General features: G+C 44.1%; 1 protein-coding gene across 2 annotated transcripts in view; it reads left to right on the top strand.

Annotated features, from left to right (window-relative positions):
• The window catches only part of SH2D2A (SH2 domain containing 2A), a 55172-nt gene that overhangs the window by 6038 nt on the left and 24404 nt on the right, over positions 1-24730 (top strand). For both annotated transcript variants that reach the window (XM_077464211.1, XM_077464210.1), the window contains exons 2-3: positions 17938-18068; positions 18911-19140. In XM_077464211.1, coding sequence (XP_077320337.1) covers positions 17938-18068; positions 18911-19140 — 361 coding nt within the window. The remainder of the gene's footprint in view (positions 1-17937; positions 18069-18910; positions 19141-24730) is intronic.

Genomic DNA, 24730 nt, shown 5'->3' with positions numbered 1-24730 from the left:
GAGTGTTAGATGTTGGCCCCATGAACATTGGTTAGGGTTTCTGCATTAACCATCAGTCTGCAGAGCAGTAGATGTCAACCATTGAATGTCTGTGGAGGATTCTCCATTGACCATCAGTCTGTAGAATGTTAGATGTTTTGTCTCATAAACATCTATGGGGTTCCTCATTAACCAACGGTCTGTAGATTGTTAGATGTTGGCCCCATGAACGCCTTTGTGGGTTTCTTCATTACTTGTCATTCTGTAGAATTTTAGATGTTGGTCCCTTGAATTCCTGTGGGGGTTTCTTAATTAACTGGTATTCTATAGAATATTTGATATTGATAATGTGAACGGCTGTGATGGTTTCACCATTTACCATCATTCTGCAGAGCATTACATGTCAGCCTCATTTAATGTCTGTAGGAGTTTCTCCATTAACCATTATTCTATAGAGTATTTGATATTGACCACATGAACTTCTGTGGGGGTTTCTGCATTTGCCATCAGTCTGCCGAGCATTATATGTCAGTCTCATGAATGTCTATGGGAGTTTTTTCATTAACTATCAGCCTGTAGCGTGTTAGATGTTGGCCAAGTCTGTGGGGGGTTCTCCATTAACCATCAGTCTATAGAGTGTTAGATGTTGGCCACATGAACGCCTGTGGGGGTTTCTTCATTAACTGTCAGTCTGTAGAGTGTTAGTTGTTGGAACTTTAAATGTCTATGTTGGTTTCTCCATTAACCATCAGTATGTAGAGTTGGGTTTCAGCTTCCTGAATGTCCATGGGGATTTCTCCATTAACCGTCATTCTTCTGTAGGGTGTTAGGTGTTGGCCCCATGAATGTCTGTGGAGTTTACTCCATTAAAAGTCACTTTGTAGAGTGTTAGATGTCAGCTTAATGAACACCTGCAGGGATTCCTCCATTAACCATCAGTCTGTAGAATGGCACGTTAGAAGGAAGACTGAGTACTTAATTGGCAGGCGGTAGGGCTTGTGTTGATAGAGAAATGAAGTTGCTTTCAGGTGCGCTCAGTTTATATTTAAGATCAGTTTAAGAGGCTTTTGGGGTTCTTCGGAATTCTTTCGCATGTGCATTTGACCACTTTCTAAGCTGCATCAGTTTGCTTTTACATTCCTTTTGACTTATAAGACTACAGACACATGCCCTTGCCTATTCATTCTGTTGCGGTGCATTAACACTGCACTATTTTGTGGATCCACATAGGTTGCATTAGTTAGCTTACTAAAACTCACCAACGATTTACTAACTGCTAAAACCAACGGCGATTACTCCATACCCCTACTGCTTGACCTCTCTGCAGCCTTTGATATAGGGCTGCAACTAACGATTATTTTCATAATCGATTAATCGGCCGATTTATTTTTTCGATTAATCGGGGGGGAAAAAGGGGGGGGGGAGATATATATATATATATATATATATATATATATACGCACGCGCGTACACACACACACGTGTTCCCCCCAGTATAGATGACACATTCCTCCCCTCTCACATGGTGTCACTGCCCCACCTCCTCTCAGTGCTCCCCTCCCCCCCTCCGGTGTCTCGGGTTTTCTCACCCCTTCATGGTGACAGCGGCTCCTCCTCGGTGTGCCAGGGTGGTGTGGGGTGGAGTCCCAGTCCGGACCCGCCACACGTGACTCGGCCGACTCCTCCAAATGGAGCGAAGGGCACCCCGAAGCCGGGAGATGGATGCACGCATGTGCAGAGCACAACCTCCAATCACTGCACCGCTGGAAAGCGGGGATGTGCGGGGACAGAAGAAGAGGACGGGGGATGTGCGGTGACAGAAGAAGAGGACGGGGGATGTGCGGGGACAGAAGAAGAGGACGGGGGATGTGCGGGGACAGAGGAAAAGGGCGGGGGATGTGCGGGGACAGAAGAAGAGGACGGGGGATGTGCGGGGACAGAGGAAAAGGACGGGGGATGTGCGGGGACAGAAGAAGAGGACGGGGGATGTGCGGGGACAGAAGAAGAGGACGGGGGATGTGCGGGGACAGAAGAAGAGGACGGGGGATGTGCGGGGACAGAGGAAAAGGACGGGGGATGTGCGGGGACAGAAGAAGAGGACGGGGGATGTGCGGGGACAGAGGAAGAGGACGGGGGATGTGCGGGGACAGAAGAAGAGGACGGGGGATGTGCGGGGACAGAAGAAGAGGACGGGGGATGTGCGGGGACAGAAGAAGAGGACGGGGGATGTGCGGGGACAGAAGAAGAGGACGGGGGATGTGCGGGGACAGAAGAAGAAGACGGGGGATGTGCAGGGACAGAAGGAGACCACACGGGGACAGAAGAAGTCAGGACTTTTTAGGAAAGTTGGAGGGAAGATGTGAAGTCTCTGAGGGCTGAACTTCATTCAATCTGCTACTTGACAAGGCAGGCTGTATGGAAAGGGTTAATGTTAGAGTAATCCCCCTCCCCCATACACAGACCCCAGCAATGTGAGGACTGAGGAACTCATCCTGCACCGTACAATAACACTGACAGACAGCAGGGAGAACCGACCGGTAGTCCCGCCACGGGGGATGTGCGGGGACAGAAGAAGAGGACGGGGGATGTGCGGGGACAGAAGAACTCCGTGACTCCTCCAGAATTCATTCACTTGGCCTGACACAGGCTGAACGCCGCGCTGGGGGTGACGTCAGCGCGCAGCTCGCCGCCGCCGGGTGTACCAAGATGGCCGCCAGCTCCGAAGCTAGGCCGAAGCCGCGGTCTTTCCTAAGGCCCGCGGCCCGCTCCGTGGATCACATGGTGCGGACCAACTAATTGATAATGAAAATCGTTGACAACGATTTTCATTATCGATTATTATCGATAATATCGATTAATCGTTTCAGCCCTACTTTGATACTGTTGGCCACCCGCTCCTTCTCAATAAACTCCATTCTCCTGGCCTCCAAGATTCTGCTCTATCCGGGTTCTCTGCCTACCTATCACAGCGTTCCTTCAGTGTTACCTACAACTCTGTCTCCTCCTCTCCATGGCCCCTTTCTGTGGGGGTCCCGAAAGGCTTTGTTCTTGGACCCCTTCTCTTCTCTATCTACACCTCCTCCCTTGGTCACTTGATAACCACCCATGGCTTCCAATACCACTTATACGCCGATGACACCCAAATCTATCTGTCTACTCCTCACCTCACTCCTTCGGTCTCCTCTCGCATTACTAACTGACATATCAGCATGGATGTCGCACCACTTCCTTAAACTAAATCTCTCTAAAACTGAAATACTAATATTCCCCCCAGCCCGTGCCCCCCTCCATGACTTTTCCATCAAAATCAACAATGCAACTATCAGTCCCTCCCCTCAAGTCAGGGTACTCAGTGTAATCCTAGACTCTGACTTGTTCTTTCAGCCTCAAATCCAATCATTGTCAAAAGTTTGTAATATTCACCTCCATAACATCTCTAAAATTCTCCTCTTTTTAACAAATGAAACCACCAAGCTCCTCATTCACTTCCTTTGTTCTCCCTCACCGTGACTATTACAACTTGCTTCTCACTGACCTACCTCTCCATAGGCTCTTCAGTCTATCATGAATGCTGCTGCCAGACTTATCCACCTTACCAACCGCTCAGTGTCTGCCAACCTTCTCCTCCAATCCCTACACTAGCTCCCAATCGCACAGCGAATTAAATTCAAGATACTAACCACAATATACAAAGGCATGCACAACTCCTCTGCCCTGAGCTATATCACCAATCTTGTCTCCAAATATCACCCAAACTCCGCTCCTCCCAAGACCTCCTCCTCTCAAGCACCCTCGTCTCCTCCTCCCATGCTTGTCTCCAGGATTTCTCCATCGCCTCTCCCATCCTCTGGAACTCGCTACCTCAACCTGTCTGGCTAACCCCTACTCTTGCTACCTTCAGCAGGGCCCTCTTGTATTTTATTGTATTAAAACTGAATTGTCTCCCTTTTTATATCGTAAAGTGCTGAGTAAACTGTTGGCGCTATATAAATCCTGAATAATAATAATGCAAGGTTTGCTTTGCATTGCTACAACTCCTAGGTCTTAAGGCAGCTTATGCCGCATACACACGACCGGACTTTTTGACAGCAAAGGTCCTGCGGAGGGAGTCCGTCGGACAATTCGATCGTGTGTGGGCTCCATCGTACCTTTTGCATGCCAAAAATCCGGCGGACTTTAGAAATAGAACATGTTTTAAATTTTTCCACACGAACTCCGCCGGACCGAGAAATCCGCTCGTGTGTATGCTAATCCGATGGACAAAAACCGACGCTAGGGCAGCTATTGGCTACTGGCTATGAACTTCCTTATTCTAGTCCAGTCATACGTCATCACGTTCGAATCCGTCGGACTTTGGTGTGATTGTGTGTGGCCAAGTCCGTTCATTCGGAAAGTCCACCGGAACTCTGCCAAAAGTCCGTTGGAAAGACCGTCGGACCTAGACCCTCAAAGTCCGGTCGTGTGTGTGTCTACGCGGCATGAGAGTGACTCTTAATTTGCCTGTTCAGCGTCAAATGACGGGTTCCCTTGTCAGAAGAACCATCCAGTGAGCAGGTGGGGGATTTCTTCATGCAAGAGGACCATATTCAGGTCATAACATTTGACTGAGGTTTGCAATCTAGTGGAATAAAAGCACACTGACAAAAAATAAAAATAAAAAAAGATATTACAACACATAAATGTGACAGTTTATATGGGTTACACAGAGCGGGGACATGACATTATGGTTTCCTGTGGTATCAGGAGGTGTGGGAGGCAGGATAGACAGTCTGTAAGAAGAGACAGGTTACCCACGTCACATCGCCCCCAACACTGGGTATCCCCAAAGTAACGACACCTGTAGCAAGCTTTCTTGTGGTTGCCAATCCATTTGCAGGCCTGCCAAGTATTGATCTGATGTTCCCATCTACTATAGAAGTGTGACCGCATATTACATGTCTGGAGATGCTCTGGGTTTATGCTAATTTTATTTGGTGGTATAGTGGAGGACATTCTCCAGAACACCAACACTCTGAACTATTCATGTACATGTCTGTCTCCAAAGAAGCTTATAGGTTCCACTAGAGCCAATTTGGTTAGTAGCTGACTGGGTTGGGTTGCATAAAGACACCATTTTAAAGACGAAGTAAAGGCAATTTTTTTTTAAAAAAGCACACCCTGTAAGGCAAAGGCATAATGAGCTAGTATGCATAGCATACTAGCTCATTATGAATAACTGAATGAGTAACAATGAATAACTTACCTGAGAAAGAAGACCCCAAAGCGGTCCTCCGTCTTCCTCTTCGCCGCTGCCATGAGCGACTTTCGGGTCTCGCTGCACCGGCGCTGTGATTCGCGATGACGTCACTCCTGCGCATGCGCACGGAAGCCGACACTCGCGGCATATCGCGTGATCTGCGGCCTACCCCAGTGCGCCTGCGCGCCGCTGTCGACGGCGCATGCGCTGTAGACAGCCGTGGCTGTCTTCGGGTAAATATATCCTAAACCGTATAGGTTTAGGAGATATTTCTTGGACCTACAGGTAAGCCTTAATCTAGGCTTACCTGTAGGTCAAAGTTGGTTGTAAGGGTTTACAACCACTTTAATTATTCTAAAATTTGTTGCACCAGCTAAAAGCAGAACTCGAGTTAAAAAAAAAAAAAAAAAACAGAACAAAAAAAAATGATTACAAGCGGTTCCCCAGTTACAAACATCCGACTTACAAATGACTCTTACAAACGGAGGGCGTTAACAGGAAGTGAGATGAAATCTACCTCTAGGAAGGGAAATTTACTCCTGTAAGCCCTTGTACACACGGTCGGAGAATCCGTCGGAATGTGTCCTATCGGACCGTGTCGTCGGATAATCCGACTGTGTGTGGTCTGCATCGGACTGATTCCGTCAGACCCAATTTTCCAACATGTTGGAAATATTTCCCGACCAACTGGGCCGATCGGACATACTCCGATCATGTGTAGAGAATTTTGATCGGACCAAGTGCCACGCATGCTCAGATCAAATTCCTACATCAAAGCTATTTGCTACTAGCCTAAACATAGTCCCATCGTAACGAAATTACGTCATCACGTTCTGAAAGATCGGATTTTTCGCCAACTTTGTCCGACCATGTGTATGCAACAGTTTCGGACAAGATCCGACGGGCAAAATCCGACGGATTTGGTTGTGGAAATCTCCGACAGTGTGTACAGGGGCTAAGAGTTATTATGGGATGCTGATGCTTTACCGCCAAGGCTTGTTTCCACAACAACTCAAAATTTCCAAAATCCAATTGTCATTGGGACAGAAAGTGAGGTGAACTGAACTGGGGCACAGACAGCAAAACAAAGTTTACAGGGGTGTTAACCCTTCCCTATGCTATCCAAAAAGCTTAAAAATATTTTTTTGGGTTGGAGCTACACTTAAAAAAATTTACCTGTTCCGACTTACAAACAGATTGAATTTAAGAACAAACCTACAGACCCCATCTTGTTTGTAACCCAGGGAATGCCTGTACAGTACTCAAAGGATCCCTGATGGGATTTCCAGGTTTCCTAGGACCTCCATTATCTCCTGGACTTCCAGAATTTTCATACCAGGAAGGTATTAAAGCACCAGTCTTTGAAGTGACTGGTGCTGTGTCTTATCGCCAGCTACCTGAGAGCTCAAAATTTGTCTCTTGGAGCCGAAATTGTAAATGTCAATTCATTACTCTGTGCCAGCGTCAGTTCAAAAATGGCACTGATAAAGTTCTCTGCGTGTGCATGGCCAATTAATGCTGTTTTAAGCCTCGTACACACAATCGGATTGTTTGCCAACGGAGCATCAGACTTTTGTCCGAAGGGCGTGTGCCAGGAACTTGTCTTGCATACTAACGGTACACAATTGTCGGCCAACAAAACACGAACGTAGTGACGTACTAGACGTACTACGGGACGATAAAGAGGACGTTCAATTGTCAGGCGCCACCCTTTGGGCTCCTTCTGCTAATTGCGTATTAGTAGAAGTTTGGTGAGAGTTGATTCGCGCTTTTCAATTCATGCTTTTCAGTTCGTTTCTGAGCGGCTGTTCATTAACCAGCCATGTTGCGGAATCGGAGGTAAGAACATGCTATTATTGGGCTTGGAGTTATTGCTTTGACCCAAGTCCAGTCCAGGAACAGGAGGAGGAGTTCTTGGAACAAAAATCGGTTGCTTAATCGTGACCAATTATGTCATATGCCTTTGTTGCGGGAGCTTCAGGAGAAAATTCCAAAAATCATCCGGATTAATCTCCGGATGACGGACCCCTGCTTTCAGCAACTCTTTGCATTGTGGACCCCCTATATTAAGAAGCAGGACACATGCATGAGGCTTGCCATTACTCCCGAGCAAAGGCTCATAGCCACCTTGCGATACTTGGCGATGGGAAGAAGTCTACAGGACCTCAAGTTTACCACTGGGATATCCCCTCAAGCTCAGGAATCATTATTCCAGACACCTGCTCAGCCATTATTTATGTCCTGCAGAAGGACTATATTTGGGTTGGTTTTTACCTTTAAGATCACATTCTATGTATTAATGTTTTCTAATGTTTTGTATTAATTTGTTGATTCTATAATTATCAATATTGGAATGTGCTATGAGTGTCCTCTTTATCCTCAAGCATGCTGTAAGCTTCTTTCCTGACCTTTTTTTGGCCTACATGCATATTTTCTTTCACTAACTTCCCCAGCATGCTATCCTGGGCCCATACACACCTAGCCTAGTAACTTAACTTAATGTTTTTTGTCAGCTACATTTTTGGACTTGCCCTAAACAACCCCTAAAATGTGTCCAAATGTTCTTGTCCTCAAATTCAGGCAGAGTGCAAGACACAATTTTTTGTGTCACAAACAAATTTTGAACCCTCCCCCCCCCCCCCAAAAATGTCAACAGATACAAATGCTGACTTTACAAAACCCATACACACTATCCCTCTTTTGTGTTCATAATTCTGGCTTAATTTACCAAACCATGTAGGGCAAGGGCCTGCCTGATTTCCTTCAAATTGTAACATAGAAAGTTATGTCTCCTATTGTATTGATAGTTTATTTCATAATGTCCAAATGTGCTGCAATTTGGACAGTGTGTATCCCTATTTTAGGATTGACACTTCTTATCTGTCCACTGGGCTGCCAATAGTGAGGAGGGGCTGGCCAAAGTATCACACATTATTTCTGCAAACAGCATAACATTTTTACAATGGGCCACCAGAGTAGTTGAAGAATTGGATAAGTTGACCTTACACTTTGGTCTTTAAATACTAATTTAAGTTTTATCCTTATGTTAGCCAACTATGTTTGTGTCAACTCTGCTTGCACGGTTATGTGCAGAAGTAGTAATTTTTTTTTTTTTTAATCCACATTTTCTTTCCAACCCACAGCAATGGCAGGACATTGGGCGATGTGGGAGATAGCACATGTTGACACATTGGGGGTCATTTAATAAGATGAATGCGCTGCGCCGGTTCATACCTTAATTGGTGCGCCTGATAAATCTTTAATGGAGCATGTGAACCGGCGCATGCATATGCGCAACAGCAATAATAATATGCCAGTGATAATAGCGCACGCCGTATCATTAAGAGTCCATTCACACGGGCAACACGACTTCCAGCGCAACTTTGGGAAGCAACTTGGACACGGCTTGAGTATGAATCACAGCACGACTTGGGGCGACTTACAAAACGACTTTAAGTCACCCCTAGGCCAGGCGACTTTGGCTGTGGCCAATCACAGAATAATCAGCTCTCGAGGGGGAACTCCATGCCAAATTTTAAATAAAAAACCGGCATGGGTTCCCCCTCCAGGAGCATACCAGGCCCTTAGGTCTGGTATGGATATTAAGGGGAACCCCGCACCAAAATGTAAAAAAAAAAATGGCGTGGGGGGTCTCCCTCAAAATCCATGCCAGGCCCTTAGGTCTGGTATGGATTTTAAGGGGAACCCATCGCCAATTTTTTTTTTTTTAAATGGTGTGGGGGTCCCCCTCAAAATCCATACCAGACCCTTATCTGAGCACGTAACCTGGCAGGCCGCAGGAAAAGAGTGGGGGTGAGAAAGCGCCCCCCCCCCCCTCCTGAACCGTACCAGGCCACATGCCCTCAACATTGGGAGGGTGCTTTAGGGTCTGACCCCAAAGCACCTTGACCCCATGTTGATGGGGACAAGGGCCTCATCCCCACAACCCTTGCCCGGGGGTTGTGGGGGTCTGCGGGCAGAGGGCTTATGGGAATATGAAAGCTCCCTTTTAACAAGAGGACCCCCAGATCCCAAAAGTACCCCTACCATTTCACAAAAAAGTGTAAAAAATTAAAAAAATTAAAAAAATTACAAGAGCCAGTTTTTGACAATTCCTTTATTTAAAGTCTTCTGATTTCCATTTTCTTTGGGTCTTCTTCCTTCTTCCTTTCTCCATCCTTCAGCTTCTTCCTCTGCTTATTCCTCCAATCCTATGCTTCTTGCTCCGGTGTTCTCGTTCGGCACCTTCCTCTGCGGCGTCTTCTTCCCCGTTTCGTTCTTGGGCCGCTCTGCATCCATGGGAGGCTCCTGCTGTTTGACGCTTCTCTTCTTCCGGCACTTCCGGCTGATCCTTGCTTACAAGCATGCGTGTTTGTACTTTGGACTTTTGTGTGACGGACTTGTGCACAGACGATACGAAAATCTGACAACAGACCATTGTCCGGCGAAAATTTACTAGCCTGCCATTCAACATTTGTTGGCCGAAAGTTGGACAATAATTGTCTGAAGGAGCGTACTAACGGTTGGATTTTAGGCAAACTGTCATCACACAACCCCCTGCCAACAATCGGATCGTGTGTCCGAGACTTTACACTTGCAGGCTGCTGGTGTTACAAATAATACATGGCTTATGTGGCCAAAGGTGAGATCAGAGGAAACCTTGATACTTCCATGTATGGGGGAAGCATGAGACATTCCTTTGCCTTTCTACGGAGATCAGTGCGTAGCTCATATGGCCAATGGTCAGATCACAGGAAATCCTGATACTTCCATGTACTGGAGGAACACGGGACTCTCATCTGCCTTTCTACAGAGATCAGTGCTAGGCTCATGTGGCCAAAGGTGAGACCAGAGGAAACCTTGGTACTTCCATGTATGGGAGAAGCATGGGACACTCCTTTGCCTCTCTACAGAAATCAGTACGGGCTCACATAGCCAATGGTCAGACCAGTGAAAATATCAGTCTTTCCATATACCCGCAGAGCATGGGACTCTATTTGCCTTTCCGCAGAGATCAGTGCACGGCTCATGTGGCCATAGGTGAGACCAGAGGAAATCCTGGTACTACCATGTATGGGAGAAGCCTGGGACAATCCTTTTCCTCTCTACAGAGATCAGTGCACAGCTCATATTGCTAATGGCCAGACCACAGGAAATCCTGATACTTCCATGTACCAGAGGAACATGGGACTCTGCTCTGTCTTTCTACAGACATCAGTGCCTGGATCATGTGGCCAAAGGTGAGACCGGATTAAATCTTGGTACTACCATGTATGGGAGAAGCATGGGACACTCCGTTTGCCTCTCTACAGAGATCAGTGCACAGCTTGTTCTGCTATTGGCCCGACCACAGGAAATCCTGATACTTCCATATCCTGGAGAAGCATGGGACTCTCTCCACTGTGTCCTTACAGAGATTAGTGCATGGCTCGGGTGGCCAATGGTCAGACCAGAGGAAACGTTGGTATGTCTGTATATTGGAGAAGCATGGGACTCTCCTCTGCCTCTCTACAGAGATCATTGCATTGCCCATGTAGCCAATGGTCAGACCAAAGTAAATCCTGGTACTTTTTTTTTACCGGGGGAGCATGGGACTCTCCTCTGCATCGCTACAGAAATCATGGCATTGCTCATGTGGCTCATGACCTGAGGAAATCCTGCTACTGTCATGTACTAGAGGAGTATGGGACTCTCCTCTGCCACTGTACAGAGAGCAATGCCTGGTTCACATAGCCAATGGTCAGTCCAGAGAAAGTTCTAGTACTTCTGTATGCCAGCAATACATGGAACTCTACTTTGCCTCTCCACAGAGATCAGTGCGTGGCTCATGTGGCCAATGGTCAGATCAGGGTAAAGCCTGGTATTTCCATATACCGGAGGAGCATGGGACTCTCCTCTGCCTCTCTACAGAGATCAGTGTGTGGCTCACGTGGCCAATGGTCAGACCAGAGGAGACCCTGGTTTGCATGGCCAATGGTCAGACCAGAGATAACCATGGTTTGCATGGCCAATGGTCAGACCAGAGAAAACCATGGTTTGCATGGCCAATGGTCAGACCAGAGAAAACCATGGTTTGCATGGCCAATGGTCAAACCAGAGGAAACCCTGGTTTTCATGGCCAATGGTCTGACCAGAGAAAACCCAGGTTTTCATGGCCAATGGTCAGACCAGAGTAAATTCTGGTTTTCATGGCCAATGGTCTGACCAGAGAAAACCCTGGATTTCATGGCCAATGGCCTGACCAGAGAAAACCCTGGTTTTCATGGCCAATGTTCAGACCAGAGAAAACCTTGGTTTTCATGGTCAATGGTCAGACCAGAGGAAATCCTGGTTTGCATGGCCAATGAAAAAAACCCTGGTTTGCATGGCCAATGAAAAAAACCCTGGTTTGCATGGCCAATGAAAAAAACCCTGGTTTTCATGGCCAATGGTTAGACCGGAGAAAACCCTGGTTTTCATGGCCAATAGTCAGACCGGAGAAAACCCTGGTTTTCATGGCCAAATGGTCAGACTGGAGAAAACCCTGGTTTTCATGGCCAATGGTCAGACCGGAGAAAACCCTGGTTCTGTATACAGGGGGCTCATGGGGTTCTCCTCTGCCTCCCCACAGAGATCAGTGTGTGCTCATGTGGGGAGGCTCCTTAGTATTAACTTCCTCTTAATATATCTTAGATGCTAAGATGTATTTTTGGCATCTGACATCTTCTTTTTTTATTTTTGCATTTCACTGATTCAGCTTTGACAAACTGTTTATTAAGAACTACACCGCCACTTCCTGTTTTTGTGCTGTCTAATACATCATCTGACGTAGCTGTCACTTTTCAACTCTTCGCACTAAGGACATGGGCACGAATCACCGGGCCCCATAGAAACATTTCTGCAGAACTTTTGGCAGTTTAGTCCTTTTTTTTTGGCATAAAAATATACATTGTAATTTCCCTCTAATTGGTCTTGTATGCAGAGCAGCATGTATGTTAGGTGTACCGGCTACCCCTTTTAGGCTGTATCTTTTGTACAACATCCTGTTAAATTGTAGTGAAGTGAACTTTTGATGTACATTGCTCAACCTTGTAACCTCACAACGGTGTCTTGACATCGGTGACCGGGTTGTGACTCCTTTACATGAACTAACGTGTCCCGCTGCGCTGGTTGCATATACAGGAAATGCCAACAGCCCTCAACTGCCATCTGCCAGTTTACTGTAATCTCTTGTGCCTGCTACTTTGACGGGGACAGCAACAAAGAGCTGCTTACTGTTTCCATAGATAACCTTACCCCCTTCCTGACCAGAGCACTTTTTGCGATTCGGCACTGCGTCTCTTTAACTGACAATTGCGCGGTCGTGCGACGTTGCACCCAAACAAAATTGACTTCCTTTTTTCGCCACATATAGAGATTTCTTTTGGTGGTATTTGATTACCTCTGCGGTTTTTATTTTTTGCGCTATAAACAAAAAAAAGCGTCAATTTTGAAAAAAGCGCATTATTTTTTACTTTTTGCTATAATAAATATCCCCCAAAAATGTATAATTTTTTTCTCAGTTTAGACCAATATGCATTCTTAATAAGCGTATATTGATTGGTTTGTGCAAAAGTTAAAGCGTCTACAAAATAGGGGATAGTTTTATAGCATTTTTATTTTTTTATTAACAATGGCAGCGATCTGCGATTTATTTATTTTTTATTTATTTTTTATTGTGACTGCGACATTATGGCGAACGCATCGGACACTTTTGACACTATTTTGGGACCACTGTAATTTATACAGTGATCAGTGCTATACAAATGCACTGATTACTGTGTAAATGACACTGGCAGTGAAGGGGTTAACCACTAGGGGGCGATGAAGGGGTTAAGTGTGTCCTAGGGAGTGATTCTAACTGTGGGGGAGGTGGGCTTTAAGTCGCATGACAGCGATCACTGCTCCCGATGTCAGGGAGCAGTAGATCTGTCATGTCACAAGGCAGAAGGGGGAAATGCTTTGTTTACATAGGTATCGCCCCCGTTCTGCTGCTCCGTGACACGATCAGCGGGAGACCCAGCAGACATTGAGGGCACAGTCACGCTGTACGTGGCGTGCGTGCGCCTGCTATCCCTGCCTCTTAAAGGGGACGTACAGGTACTCCCATTTTCCCACCGCTGCCATTGTGCCAATGTATATCGGCGTGCAGCAGTCGGCAAGTGGTTAAACTACATACATCCTAAAATTAACATGTGCTAGGTGATAAAGGTTACACCCACTATAATAATCACTATTGTGCAATACCAAAAACAACAAAAAATAAATAAAGAAATAAATTCGCAGAAAAAAGTTGCACAAAAAATTCCAAAAAGATGCTGTGAAAAAAAACTGATTGCCTATGGCCAATCATAGCTCAGGGGGTTTAGTACACGCCCCACACTATATAAGGCCGCCAGCGCAGCGGCCTTGTGTAGTGTGTTCCAGCGTGCAGGGAAAGAGCAAGATAGGCAGGGACAGTATTCTTTGGGGGTTGGGGTTAGTGGGTGTTGTGTGCCTCCAGCACAGTATACACCTGTATCTACCCTTTTTTGCTGGTGTTCTCTAATACAGACATCTGCAGGAGTTAGTTGGTGTTGTGTGCCACCAGCACAGTATACACCTGTATCTACCCTTTATTGCTGGTGTTCTATAATAAAGGCATCTGCAGGAGTTAGTGGGTGTTGTGTGCCTCCAGCACAGTATACACCTGTATCTACCCTTTTATGCTGGTGTTCTCTAATACAGGCATCTGCAGCAGTTAAAGTGGGTGTTGTGTGTCTCCAGCACAGTATACACCTGAAGATACCCCTTATTGCTGGTGTTGTCTGTTGCATATCTTGCATATTAGCCTTTAAAATTAGCACCTTTGATTTTGAACGTTCGAGTCCCATAGACTTTAATAGGGTTCTAAAGTTCGTACGAATTTTTGGTCCGTTCAAAGGTTCTGGTGTGAACCGAACCGGGGGGTGTTCAGCTCATCCCTAATCTTCACTTCACTGTTGGACTTTTTTTTTTTTGATTGGATTGTGCTATATTTCATTTATATTTTATATTCTTCAATTATTATATCACTTTTTGTAATTCCTACTCTATATCAATATACACCCTATTGAATAATTTTATATTTTCATATTTGTGGATTGCTGTTTTTATTGTTTGTTATTTTGATCTATGTGTATCTCATAGTTAGAGTAGCAGCTTTTGTAATCACATTTGCACTTTATTGCAATATTTTTCTTATTGATCTGAGAACACATCAGCTTTTGTTCATCTCTATTGTATGGGGGTTGAAGGGATTCGTAGTTTATAATGGAAAGAGAACATTGTTTTGGTGTCTGTTCAGCTCACAGGAGGTGACAAGGACGCGGCATTTCTTGCAGGATCAAATGTTTTTTTTTCTGTACTTCCTGAAAATGTTCTTAGTCTGAAAGAAGAAAACAAATGCAGCCACTAAGGATCTAAGGGCAAAGAACTATCTAATACAGCCTTTCTCAACCTTTTCAACACCCTTGAAATAGTTCTCCGGTCTCGAGGAACCCCTGCTAAAAATTAGAAATTTACAACTAATGATACATTAGTGTGATGGATAGTGGGACGAATGGTCCTTACACTTGTGGTCATTGGGAAGAATTACCTCCTTACAGATAGCTAAAAAGATCAATGGTGTCAGTGGGAACGTATATGAGAGGCAGAAATTGCCCAATGCTGAAGGAACCCTTAGCAACCTCTGGAGGAACCCTAGGGTTCCACGGGACCCTGGTTGAAAATCACTGATCTAAGGACTAGTGAGCTGCTAATAGATGCCACTTTTGGGTTTTTAGGTATCTTTTAGGCTAGGTTTCCACCATTGCGACCTGAAAGCCGCATGTTTTTGCCGCGATTTTGAGATGACTTGAAACAATGCCTGTGTACGCTTGAGGTCCATGGACCTCAAGTCGCATCAAAGTGGGACCAAAGTAGTGCAGGGACTACTTTGAAGAGATATGAACGGTACTCATTGAAAGTCGTGGGGTACGACAAGTCGCACTAGAGGAAACCGTCTTTTAAGGTCATCCTTTTTAGAGCAAGTTGTCTGCACAAAGTCTCTCGCTCTCGGTGGAGAAGTCCATATTCAAAGGCGGACAGAGATTGTGATGGCAGCCCTGCGAGTACAAAGCTTTCTTTTGTGGAACTGAAGACAAGATCTACTTCCTTATTAGAGAATAAAAACTGTTTAGTAAAGGCTTAGATTTATTTGTAAAGCTTCTTTCTTTTTTGTTTTTGTGGAAATGCTGCCTATGTTTGTTTGGTCCTGCAAAACCACAACTTATGCCACCTCCTCACCACCTATTTTAACCCTGCAAATGACAACCCAATGTGCCGGAATTTCTTGCCAGGTGTGTACAGCTTCCGAGCGGCTGCATGTTCTTGTTTATCTTAATGTAGCCAAGTCCCGGACCTCTGGTGACCTTCAGAGCTAGGGACAGCTGACATACTTCTATGTAGAGTGGGTTACAAGGCATGGTGAGTGTGATGCAAGGTAGATTAATGGGCGCCAGACACTTCTTGAATGCAAAGAGATTTATTGTCTCTTAAACAGAAATGTGGGAAAGAGGGTTAGGGCCAGAACACCCTTTAGTGGTTGCAATGTTAAATTTAGCAGACTCCAAGACTTCTATAGGTAGACAGCCACACGGGGAAAGGCATCCATCAAGACACCACATCTACGTGACTAGGACTGCTGTCTCCAGTTTTTAACAAAGGTTGTAATGAGCTTTTTCACTTTTTGTACAATCTCCTATTGTAGATCTTCACTCAACTGAGCTCCCAGTCTTTTACTAGACTTTCTGATCCACTGCCACTGGATCCCCCGAGCTCTTCCAATCTTCCCATTCAGTATCTTCCTCAAGTCCCCGTCTGGGTCTCTAGCTTGACACTCACAGATACTCCTCAAGCATCACCTCACTAGCCTGCTCGGTCCCTGGCTTGGCACACAATATTGCTCTGCTAGCATCACCTCCACTGGCTGGGTCCCTGGTTTGATATTTGCTTAAGTTTCCCAATTCTTCACCGTCACCGGTTGGTGGGAATACTGCTCCGGTACTTGCTTCAGCTACTCATAGTGGTCCCCGGTACAAGGGGGATGGTCCCTTAGTGGCAACAGCTTCCCCTCTACCTCCAACTACATCAGGTTCTCCGGCCGGCAGAACCGTCACTTCTGTTTGGACTTCAAGCCGCAATCCCAACCCTACGCAGCTCTCTTGATTCTGGATAGGCCTTCAGACAGCCTAACATCCAAATGTCCCTGGGATAGGCCTCAAGCTCTGCCCTAGCAGCCTGGGGCAGCACCACACATGTCCACCCAGGCAGCAGTCAAGATGGCTCCGAACCCGGATCACCTGACTCCACCCAAATAAATTAAGCTCTCCCAGCAGGCCAACGGACCTAAGAAAATCCCTGCCCGTTGGCTGAGACACCCCATTCATTCCTAATCTGTCCTTGCAATGCTCTTGCCTTATCTAATACCACCAGATACCTGGCCATCTAGTGACAGAAGAGAGAAGTACAGCAATTCCAGAATTAGGGTGAAATCAATTGATCTCATATAAGTTGGCCAAAGCAACTATCACTTGGTAAATAAATTTACTAGCAACCCTGCCTAAACATCAGGGTGCTACATCAACATCAATTTACTTTTAATGCAGGAGGCCATGGTGGTACCACCTCAGAGGCTGGGTCCAAGACCCCCTGAATTTAATTACAGTATGTCTTTAGCCTTCTGATTTTGACACTGGGCCTCATTCAGCCTGGTGGAAGGAGGACATCTTATGGCAGAGAAGGGCTACTGATAGGAGCAAGAGAAAGGTTGGGTGGGGGAGCTTGTACAAATAAAATAATGGGTGTCACAATCCTTAGAAATCAGTATTTAGAAAACCTAGGAAGTGCCTGGGTTTCCTACAAGGAGAGATACAGGGATATGGAGGCTTGTTAAAAATGCATATAATAAACCAGATAATATGTTTAAAAAAACAATATTTATTAATTAATTGAAAAATATAGTGTATTCTAAAAAAGTATACAATGTTGCCAAATTTGCCATACAGTCAAGAGAACCCATAGTGTAGGTGGGATTGGTGCGTTTCACCCATACTGGGCTTCTTCAGGAACCACTTGAGGTTCACATAGTATATTACCCAGAAAAATTGATACAAAAGCTGGCTTGTCGTAGTTAGAAATTATATCAAGAAGGTATTATTTTGATGGTAATTATGACTGGCTATAAAAGACACCTATCTCAAGGCCCCGTGGACTAGAGTAGCATGATAAAAGAGATGTGATCAAAATCTTGGATAAAATACCATAGGTCAACCAATATCGGTCAATATCTGTTTATACTGTATATATGACAACAGAATGCTCCATGGACAGCCAACCCTTCATAATAGTGAAAGGAACAACTCAAGATTGAAGGTTAGGATTTCTGCTAAAATCGTTTTTTTTTAACCTTCGAGTGGACCTAAAAATAAAAACTAAATTTAGTCTTGAGATGAGCTTTAACTTCTATCCTCCTTAACCTCCATAACTAATCCTTGGTCAATCTCCAAACCCTAAATCTAACCATAACCCCAGCTCTAACTCCTTAATCCTTCAGTCTAACCTCAAATTTTAAAAAATTGCAATAAAATAACCATTATGCAATATTGGTTTCCTAAAACCTATTAATCCTCATTTGTTCTTTACAGATTTTCCTCCTGTTCTCTTCAGTACTTTCAGGCCTCTTCCCCAGGACAAGGAAGAACCGGCAAGTCTTAGTAGCAGCGAGACCACGCTCAAGAATGCGGCAGAGCCAAAATCTGAGGCCCCTAAAGACAAGGTACACTAACGACTCCCATGGTGCAGAAGCCATAATATTATAATGGAGATGCAGAAGCCGTAATATTATAACTATAATAATATTATAATGATGTCATCTGCTATTACCCATACTCCTCAATCCTAGCTTTTTGTAGCTTCTCATTGCAGCTGTTTACTAAGAAACCTTTACCAGTCTGTGCTCTGTAAGGAACCTAAAATCGAATGTACCAACCATAATCATACATACAGGTTAACTAATGCCAACTATAAATTGGAGGCAGTTAATCTGTCAGTCTGCATTTGGTGAATGGTTATGGTGGAAACCAAAGTACTCTAAGCAAACACAAAAGCAACATACAAACTCCATGTAGATAGTTTACTTGGAGGCACTTGAATGCAGGAACCCAGTCAGGTTTCAATGATTGTTTCTAGTTGGGGTGATTATATCCAGCATCTTCCATTGGGTACGAGTCAATGGTTGTAAAACGTGGTCACTACAGGAATTCGGTCTACAGCAAAAAATACTCATAATATTACAGGTTAGAGGGCAACTTCACACAAATTGAATATGAGTTCTGACTGGTTGCAAGCAGGGTGAATAACAAGCTTTCTACTATCTCTCAATTGTGACCTCCCCATCCAAATTTTCAGTTCTTGATGACTATGGCAGCCACTACAAAGCCAAAGATTGCATGAAACATTCATTATGTCCTTGTGGAAGGGGCAGAGACACATTTCTTTGGAGAAATCTCACGATCTCAAAGAGCATAATCCAAGCTTTGTCTTCTTAATGGATCCTCCACATTAGATACTACTTGATGCGAATTTGAGAATGACTGGTATGTTCTATTCCTCGCTTAGGATAAACACGGGACCTCTAAGAATACACCAACCATACACATGACACTAAAACCAGGAACAAAGCAGGATGAACACGGGACCTCTAAGACTACACCAGCTAAAGACATAAAAGTAAAACCAGGGGTGAAGCTGAAGGAACAGACCTATCAGTGGTTCGAGAAGACTCAGAGGAAAAAGCTGGTCAACATGGGTCAATTCCCGGAATGGTTCCATGGGTTCGTCACACGCAAGTAAGTAACTGTCTTGTAAAGTAACATAACTATAAATGGTCCACAAGTAGACACCATATCTTACATACATATGCTAGGATAGAGTATCACTGGTAGTTAATTAAAAGTAAGTATTTTATGATATGGATTGGATATTTTCTGTAAAATTGGTGGAACCTTTAATGTCCTCTGCCAGTGGTTCTTTGTCTTGAAAAGTTAAATTGGGATAACAGGGGATAAGTTTGTCTGACCTCACTGCTCAGCAATCACAGGATAGATCGGAATGGGGCCAATCGCTACATGTGCGCTGCTCACAGGGAGATGCACACTTTAGTGATGGTAAAATGACAGTGCTCATCCCTAGCATTAGGCCCACTGTAGAGATGAGCACTATGATTAAGCACAGCAGGTTAAGGCTCATTCATAATCAGCCTCTAGTAAAAGATCAGTCATTGTTGCAGGGCTGTGTGATCTATCTGCCGGCTGCTAGTAAATATTTACTGCACTGAAGATAGATCACGCAGCCCCTCAGTGCTGACTGATCTTTTACTTTTGTAAATGAACAGTCAACACTGGCAGGGCTATGTGATCTATCTGCCGGTGCAGTGGATATTTACAAGCAGCTGGCAGATATATCTCACAGCTTTGCAGTGCTGACTTTTTATTAACAATAGTAAATGATTAGTCTGAAGGTGGTGGTTAGGGCTGTGCTGTAACTCCTCCAAAAAACACCCATAAATTGGGCTTCAGCTTGGGGTGGAGATACAGCACATCGCAAGCTGAAAAAAGCATTTTAAATGCACAAGGGAGTCACAAATCAGTCAGCACTAGCTAGGGGCTGTGTGATCTAGCTGCCGGTGAAGTGGCTGTTTACAAGCACCTGGTAGTGGCAGATATATCACACAGCTTTGCAGTGCTGGCTGTTCATTCTCAATAGTAAATTATCAGCCTGGTGGTGGTGCCTAGGGCTGTGCTGTATCTGCCCCCAAAAGAACACCCATAAATGCGGCTTCAGCCTGGGGTGGAGCCACAGCATAAGCACAAATCAAAAATGTTATTGAAATGCACACGGGGCCGCAGATCAGAAAAGGACTGAGTAGTATATGCACTTGTCCCATGGGGGGTTCAAGAAGGATTTTTAAGTAATGCTGATACTTCATGTGTGTTTTTCTGGAGCCTAGCATGTCCACCAGTACCATTTCATCACCAGGGCTAACGTGAAGAATAGGAAGAAAATCTCATACTGGTTCAGGGAAAAACAGCATTTTTTTTTTGTTCCTGATTCATCTACAAATAGGATGGATTGGCCACACAGAAGGTCCTAATTTGTTTGAATTCTTCCACCAGCATATGACTGAGAGATGTTTTCTGTTCTCGCAGAAAAAAGGATACTGTTTTCTGGAAATGACGCCGGCATTATGTATGTGGTCAGTTTAGGTACAGATAGTTCAGATTTTATCTTTACTTAACAATCTGCAATCTTTTGATCAGGGGAAAGGTAGTTGAATAATTTGCATGTGCTGGAAGTGGCCGATGGGCAGAGTTGAAACTTTTGGTGCATTTAAAAGCCTACAATAGAGAACATGCAAGCTTTGACAGGATGTAACTGCGGTTTTTCAAAGGTTTCTAAAAACAACATTAGAGGCATAGAGATCTGGTACCCTGTGAACAGATTGCCGAGGAAGATAATGCTATTTTAGTGACATCTCGAAAATTGTGGTGAACACAGAGCTGTATTCTCGTGGGGAAGTAGCACTTCCACTATACCCTCATATGTGAGAAGACCAGGAAATGAAATGTGTTTGTAGAATTTATATATATATATATATATATATATATATATATATATATATATATATATATATATATATATATATATATATATATATATATATATATATATATATATATTGTGAAGTTTGGGGATACTAGTTCCACGGGATTAAGTGCATAAACCGTTATAAGGTGAAACCAAGATATATTTATTTATAATCAAATCAAAAATAAAGCTTTTCTTCAGCATATAAAAAAATGTAAATTAAAGTCCGCTTATCTTCAGCACAAATAATACGAAAAGAAAAGCACCTACAGTTCTGTAGACAGGTCTTCACCAAAAAGTTTCTTTAGAGTCCTTGCAGAGATCTTTTTGCAGCCTCCAAAACAGCAAACACAAAAACACAGCCAGACAACTCCTCAGACAGGTGTTCATCTCCTTCTCCTCCTCACCACCACCTCTCTACTACTTCCTGTCTTATAGGCTGTCTGTCTTCCTGGAGGCCGTTAACCCCATGTGGGCTGAATCCCTGTGGTCAGGGAGGGAGGCTCTTTCCCACCCAAATGTCACTTCAGAGCCTCCCAAATTCCGGGTCCCAACTATCTCTCTTAAAATATAGAGAGGACCGCAAATCAGTCTTCTCCAGAAACTATCCCCGGAATTTGTCACCCATTTGTGGGTGACCCCCTGAGGCCTACCACGATTCCCTTAAAGGGACCACATCCCGAATATAGGCGCTAAATAGTACCCGTCCAGGACCCAACCCTGGCGTCCTGTACAATATATAATCTCTTATGCACATTAAATTTAATGGTATCCTAGCCTTAGTCTGTAGGGATCAATATTGAGTTGCCCCCTCCCTTTGCAGCTATAACAGTTTCAACTCTTCTGGGAAGGCCGTCCACAAGGTTTAGGAGTGTGTCTATGGGAATGTTTGACCATTCTTCCAGAAGCACAATTGTGAGTTCAGGCACTGATATTGGGGGTAAAGGCCTGGCTCTTAGTCTCTGCTCTAATTCATCCCTAAGACTTCTATCAGGTTGAGGTCAGGACACGTTCTTCTACCCCAAACTTGCACATCCATTTTTCTAAAATACCTTAATAAAAAAAATACTGTATTATGGCCATTAGATGGAGATGAAAATCATAGGAGATAATCAAGTTACAAACACCAATGAGATCAGTCATCGTGCCTGTGTGGATGTTTAAGACGTCCGCATGGTACATTTTATTATACATAGACCCGTTCTGGTGGCACTCTCTCATTTCTTGTCCTGGTCTCACCAGGAAAGGAAAAGGGAGGAATACACCCCAATAGAAAAGTGATTTAATATTGTTTTTCACGAGACAAGTGTGGGCCATCTCTGGTGCAGGAGAGGCTCCAGGCCTTGATTGGGCAGTATCATTTTAGGAGACATAACATGGAAGTAATTTTTTTCAAGATGTGCTCATTGAGCCTAATGCCAACAGTGCCGTTGTGCTGTGCAGACTCTGAGGATTACTGAAGGGGAGACTGAATACTGTTAATCTGTTAATTAAGTTTCCTCCGGTCTGTGCCAAACTTCCTCCCTTCACACGAGCAGTGAGACATAACCCTGTTAGAGAACATAAGAACAGCTAAAACCTCTTCCTGTCTCTTGAAGTGACATGTATTACTATCTGGCAGCTTGATTGTCACAGCATGAAGGCAACACAACGATACTGATCAAGGTAACCAACAAACTATTTCTTTAGAAACTCAGAAATAATAAATAGTCTTGATGGTGAATTGCCTTGATCCATCCAATCGTTTTTCTGATCGAAATCTAGTTGAAAGTAGTTGGAATAGTGGCTTGAGTGTATGACCAGCATAAGGAAGAATAAATCGGCATCAGACTCAGAACTCAAACTGGGAAATATTTTTAGATACATATTAAATGCCTCTGAGATGCCTTCACACAAGGTAGGACAGTAGATATTTAGACTGGAAGACAAACTCAACCAACTGGCCTTTTTAGGGAAATAATTTTAGATACATTTTAAATGTCTCCATGCAAGGAAGGACTAGAACCATTTAGTCTAGTAGGCAAACCTAACCAAGTGGCTGTTCAGGGAAATAATTTTGAATACATTTGAGATGCCTTTATGCAAGGTAGGACTGGGGACATTTTACCTAAGAGGCAAACCCAACCAACTGGCCCTTTCAGGAAAATCATTTTAGATACATTTTAAATGTTTTAATGCAAAGGACTGGAAGATTTTGGCCTAGTAGGCAAACCCAACCAACTAGATTTTCAAGAAAAATATTTTGGATACATTTGAAATGTCTTTACACAAGGTAGGGCAGAGACATTTGACCTCGGAGGCAAACCCAACCAACTGGTCCTCTCGGGGAAATAATTTTGGATATATTTGGGGCGCTTTCATACATGGAAAGACTGGGAATATTTGGCCTGGGAGGCAAACCTAGTGAATTGGCCCTTTCAGGACAATCATTTTGGATACAACTGAAATGCCATCAAGCAAGGTAGAACTGGGGGCATTTGGCCTAGAAATCCAACCCAGCCAACTTGCTCTGTCAGTGAAATAGTTTGCTGCCCTCATTAGAGTCCGAACTATTAATCCTACATAAAAAAATCGCAGATCTAATGTTTAAAGCAAAAGCACAAATACAAATTTGTCAGAGGATATCTTATGAGTCTGGCAATAAATGTGGTAAGGTACTGGCCAGGACTTTGAGAGAGCAGGTTTGGGGGATTTATATACCACATATAGTATCGCCAAATGGACAAAAACGTTCCCTCCCTAAGGATATCGTGAAGGAGTTTCAAAGATATTATTCAGCTTTATATAATCTTCAGAAAGATTCCCCTTCCCTGACTCAGGCAGAAGATTACCTAGCTAAATCCCAAATGCCTAAATTAACATCTGAGGTAAGTAAACTATTAGACAAACCCTTTACATTGGAGGAGATTCAAAAAAGCGATTGGACACATCAAAATAGGAAAGGCCCCACGACCAGATGGTTTTACCATTGCTTACTACAAGACTCTACTAACGTCTCTTGGTAGATTTATGCTGAAGTTCTTCAATGCCCTGGGATCCGATGCAACACTCCCTCGCGATACACTTATGGCATACATAGCAGTAATACATAAGGAGGGAAAAGACCCTACTGCTTGTAGTAGCTACAGGCCGATTTCGTTGCTTAATACCGATCTTAAAATATTCACGAAAATGATAGCTACCAGAATCCAAGAGCACATTCCAACTTTGATCCACCTGGATCAGGTTGGATTTGTGCCTACCCGAGAAGCTAGGGATAACACAGCTTAAATGTTAAACCTCTTGCATGCGGTAGATAGGAAGCGAACCCTGTGTATATTTTTAGGAACCGACGTGGAGAAGGCTTTCGATAGGGTCGATTGTCAATTTATGACAGTGGTTTTGAGATACGTGGGGATTGGAGAGGCCACAATCTCCTGTAAATGCACATTGTACTCGGAACGATCAGCTCGAATTAGAGATAATGGGGTAATATCTGAGCCCTTCATGATCAAAAATGGTACGAGACAAGGCTGTCCTCTATCACCACTTCTATTTGCTCTGTCACTAGAGCCTTTTCTATGCACGGTCCGGCTAAATCTGGATATAGGGGGAGTGACGATGGGAGACACCCAACAGAAGGTATCAGCATATGCGGACAACATGTTGTTCTCGCTCACAAATCCTATAATCTCCTTACCGATGCTCCTCCGTGAATTTAACAAATACGGTACCTTGTCAAATTTAAAGATTAATTTCAATAAATCTGAGGCGATGGGAGTGGGGATAGGAGATCCTGAGCTTGTAAAATTT

This window comes from Lithobates pipiens, unplaced genomic scaffold (genome assembly GCF_037356315.1).
Source record: "Lithobates pipiens isolate NorthernLeopardFrog02 unplaced genomic scaffold, aLitPip1_a1.2 Scaffold_30, whole genome shotgun sequence".
In the NCBI taxonomy this organism is placed as follows: Eukaryota; Metazoa; Chordata; class Amphibia; order Anura; family Ranidae; genus Lithobates; species Lithobates pipiens.
Note: the sequence above shows the minus strand (reverse complement) of the source record. Positions and strands in the feature narration are given on the sequence as shown.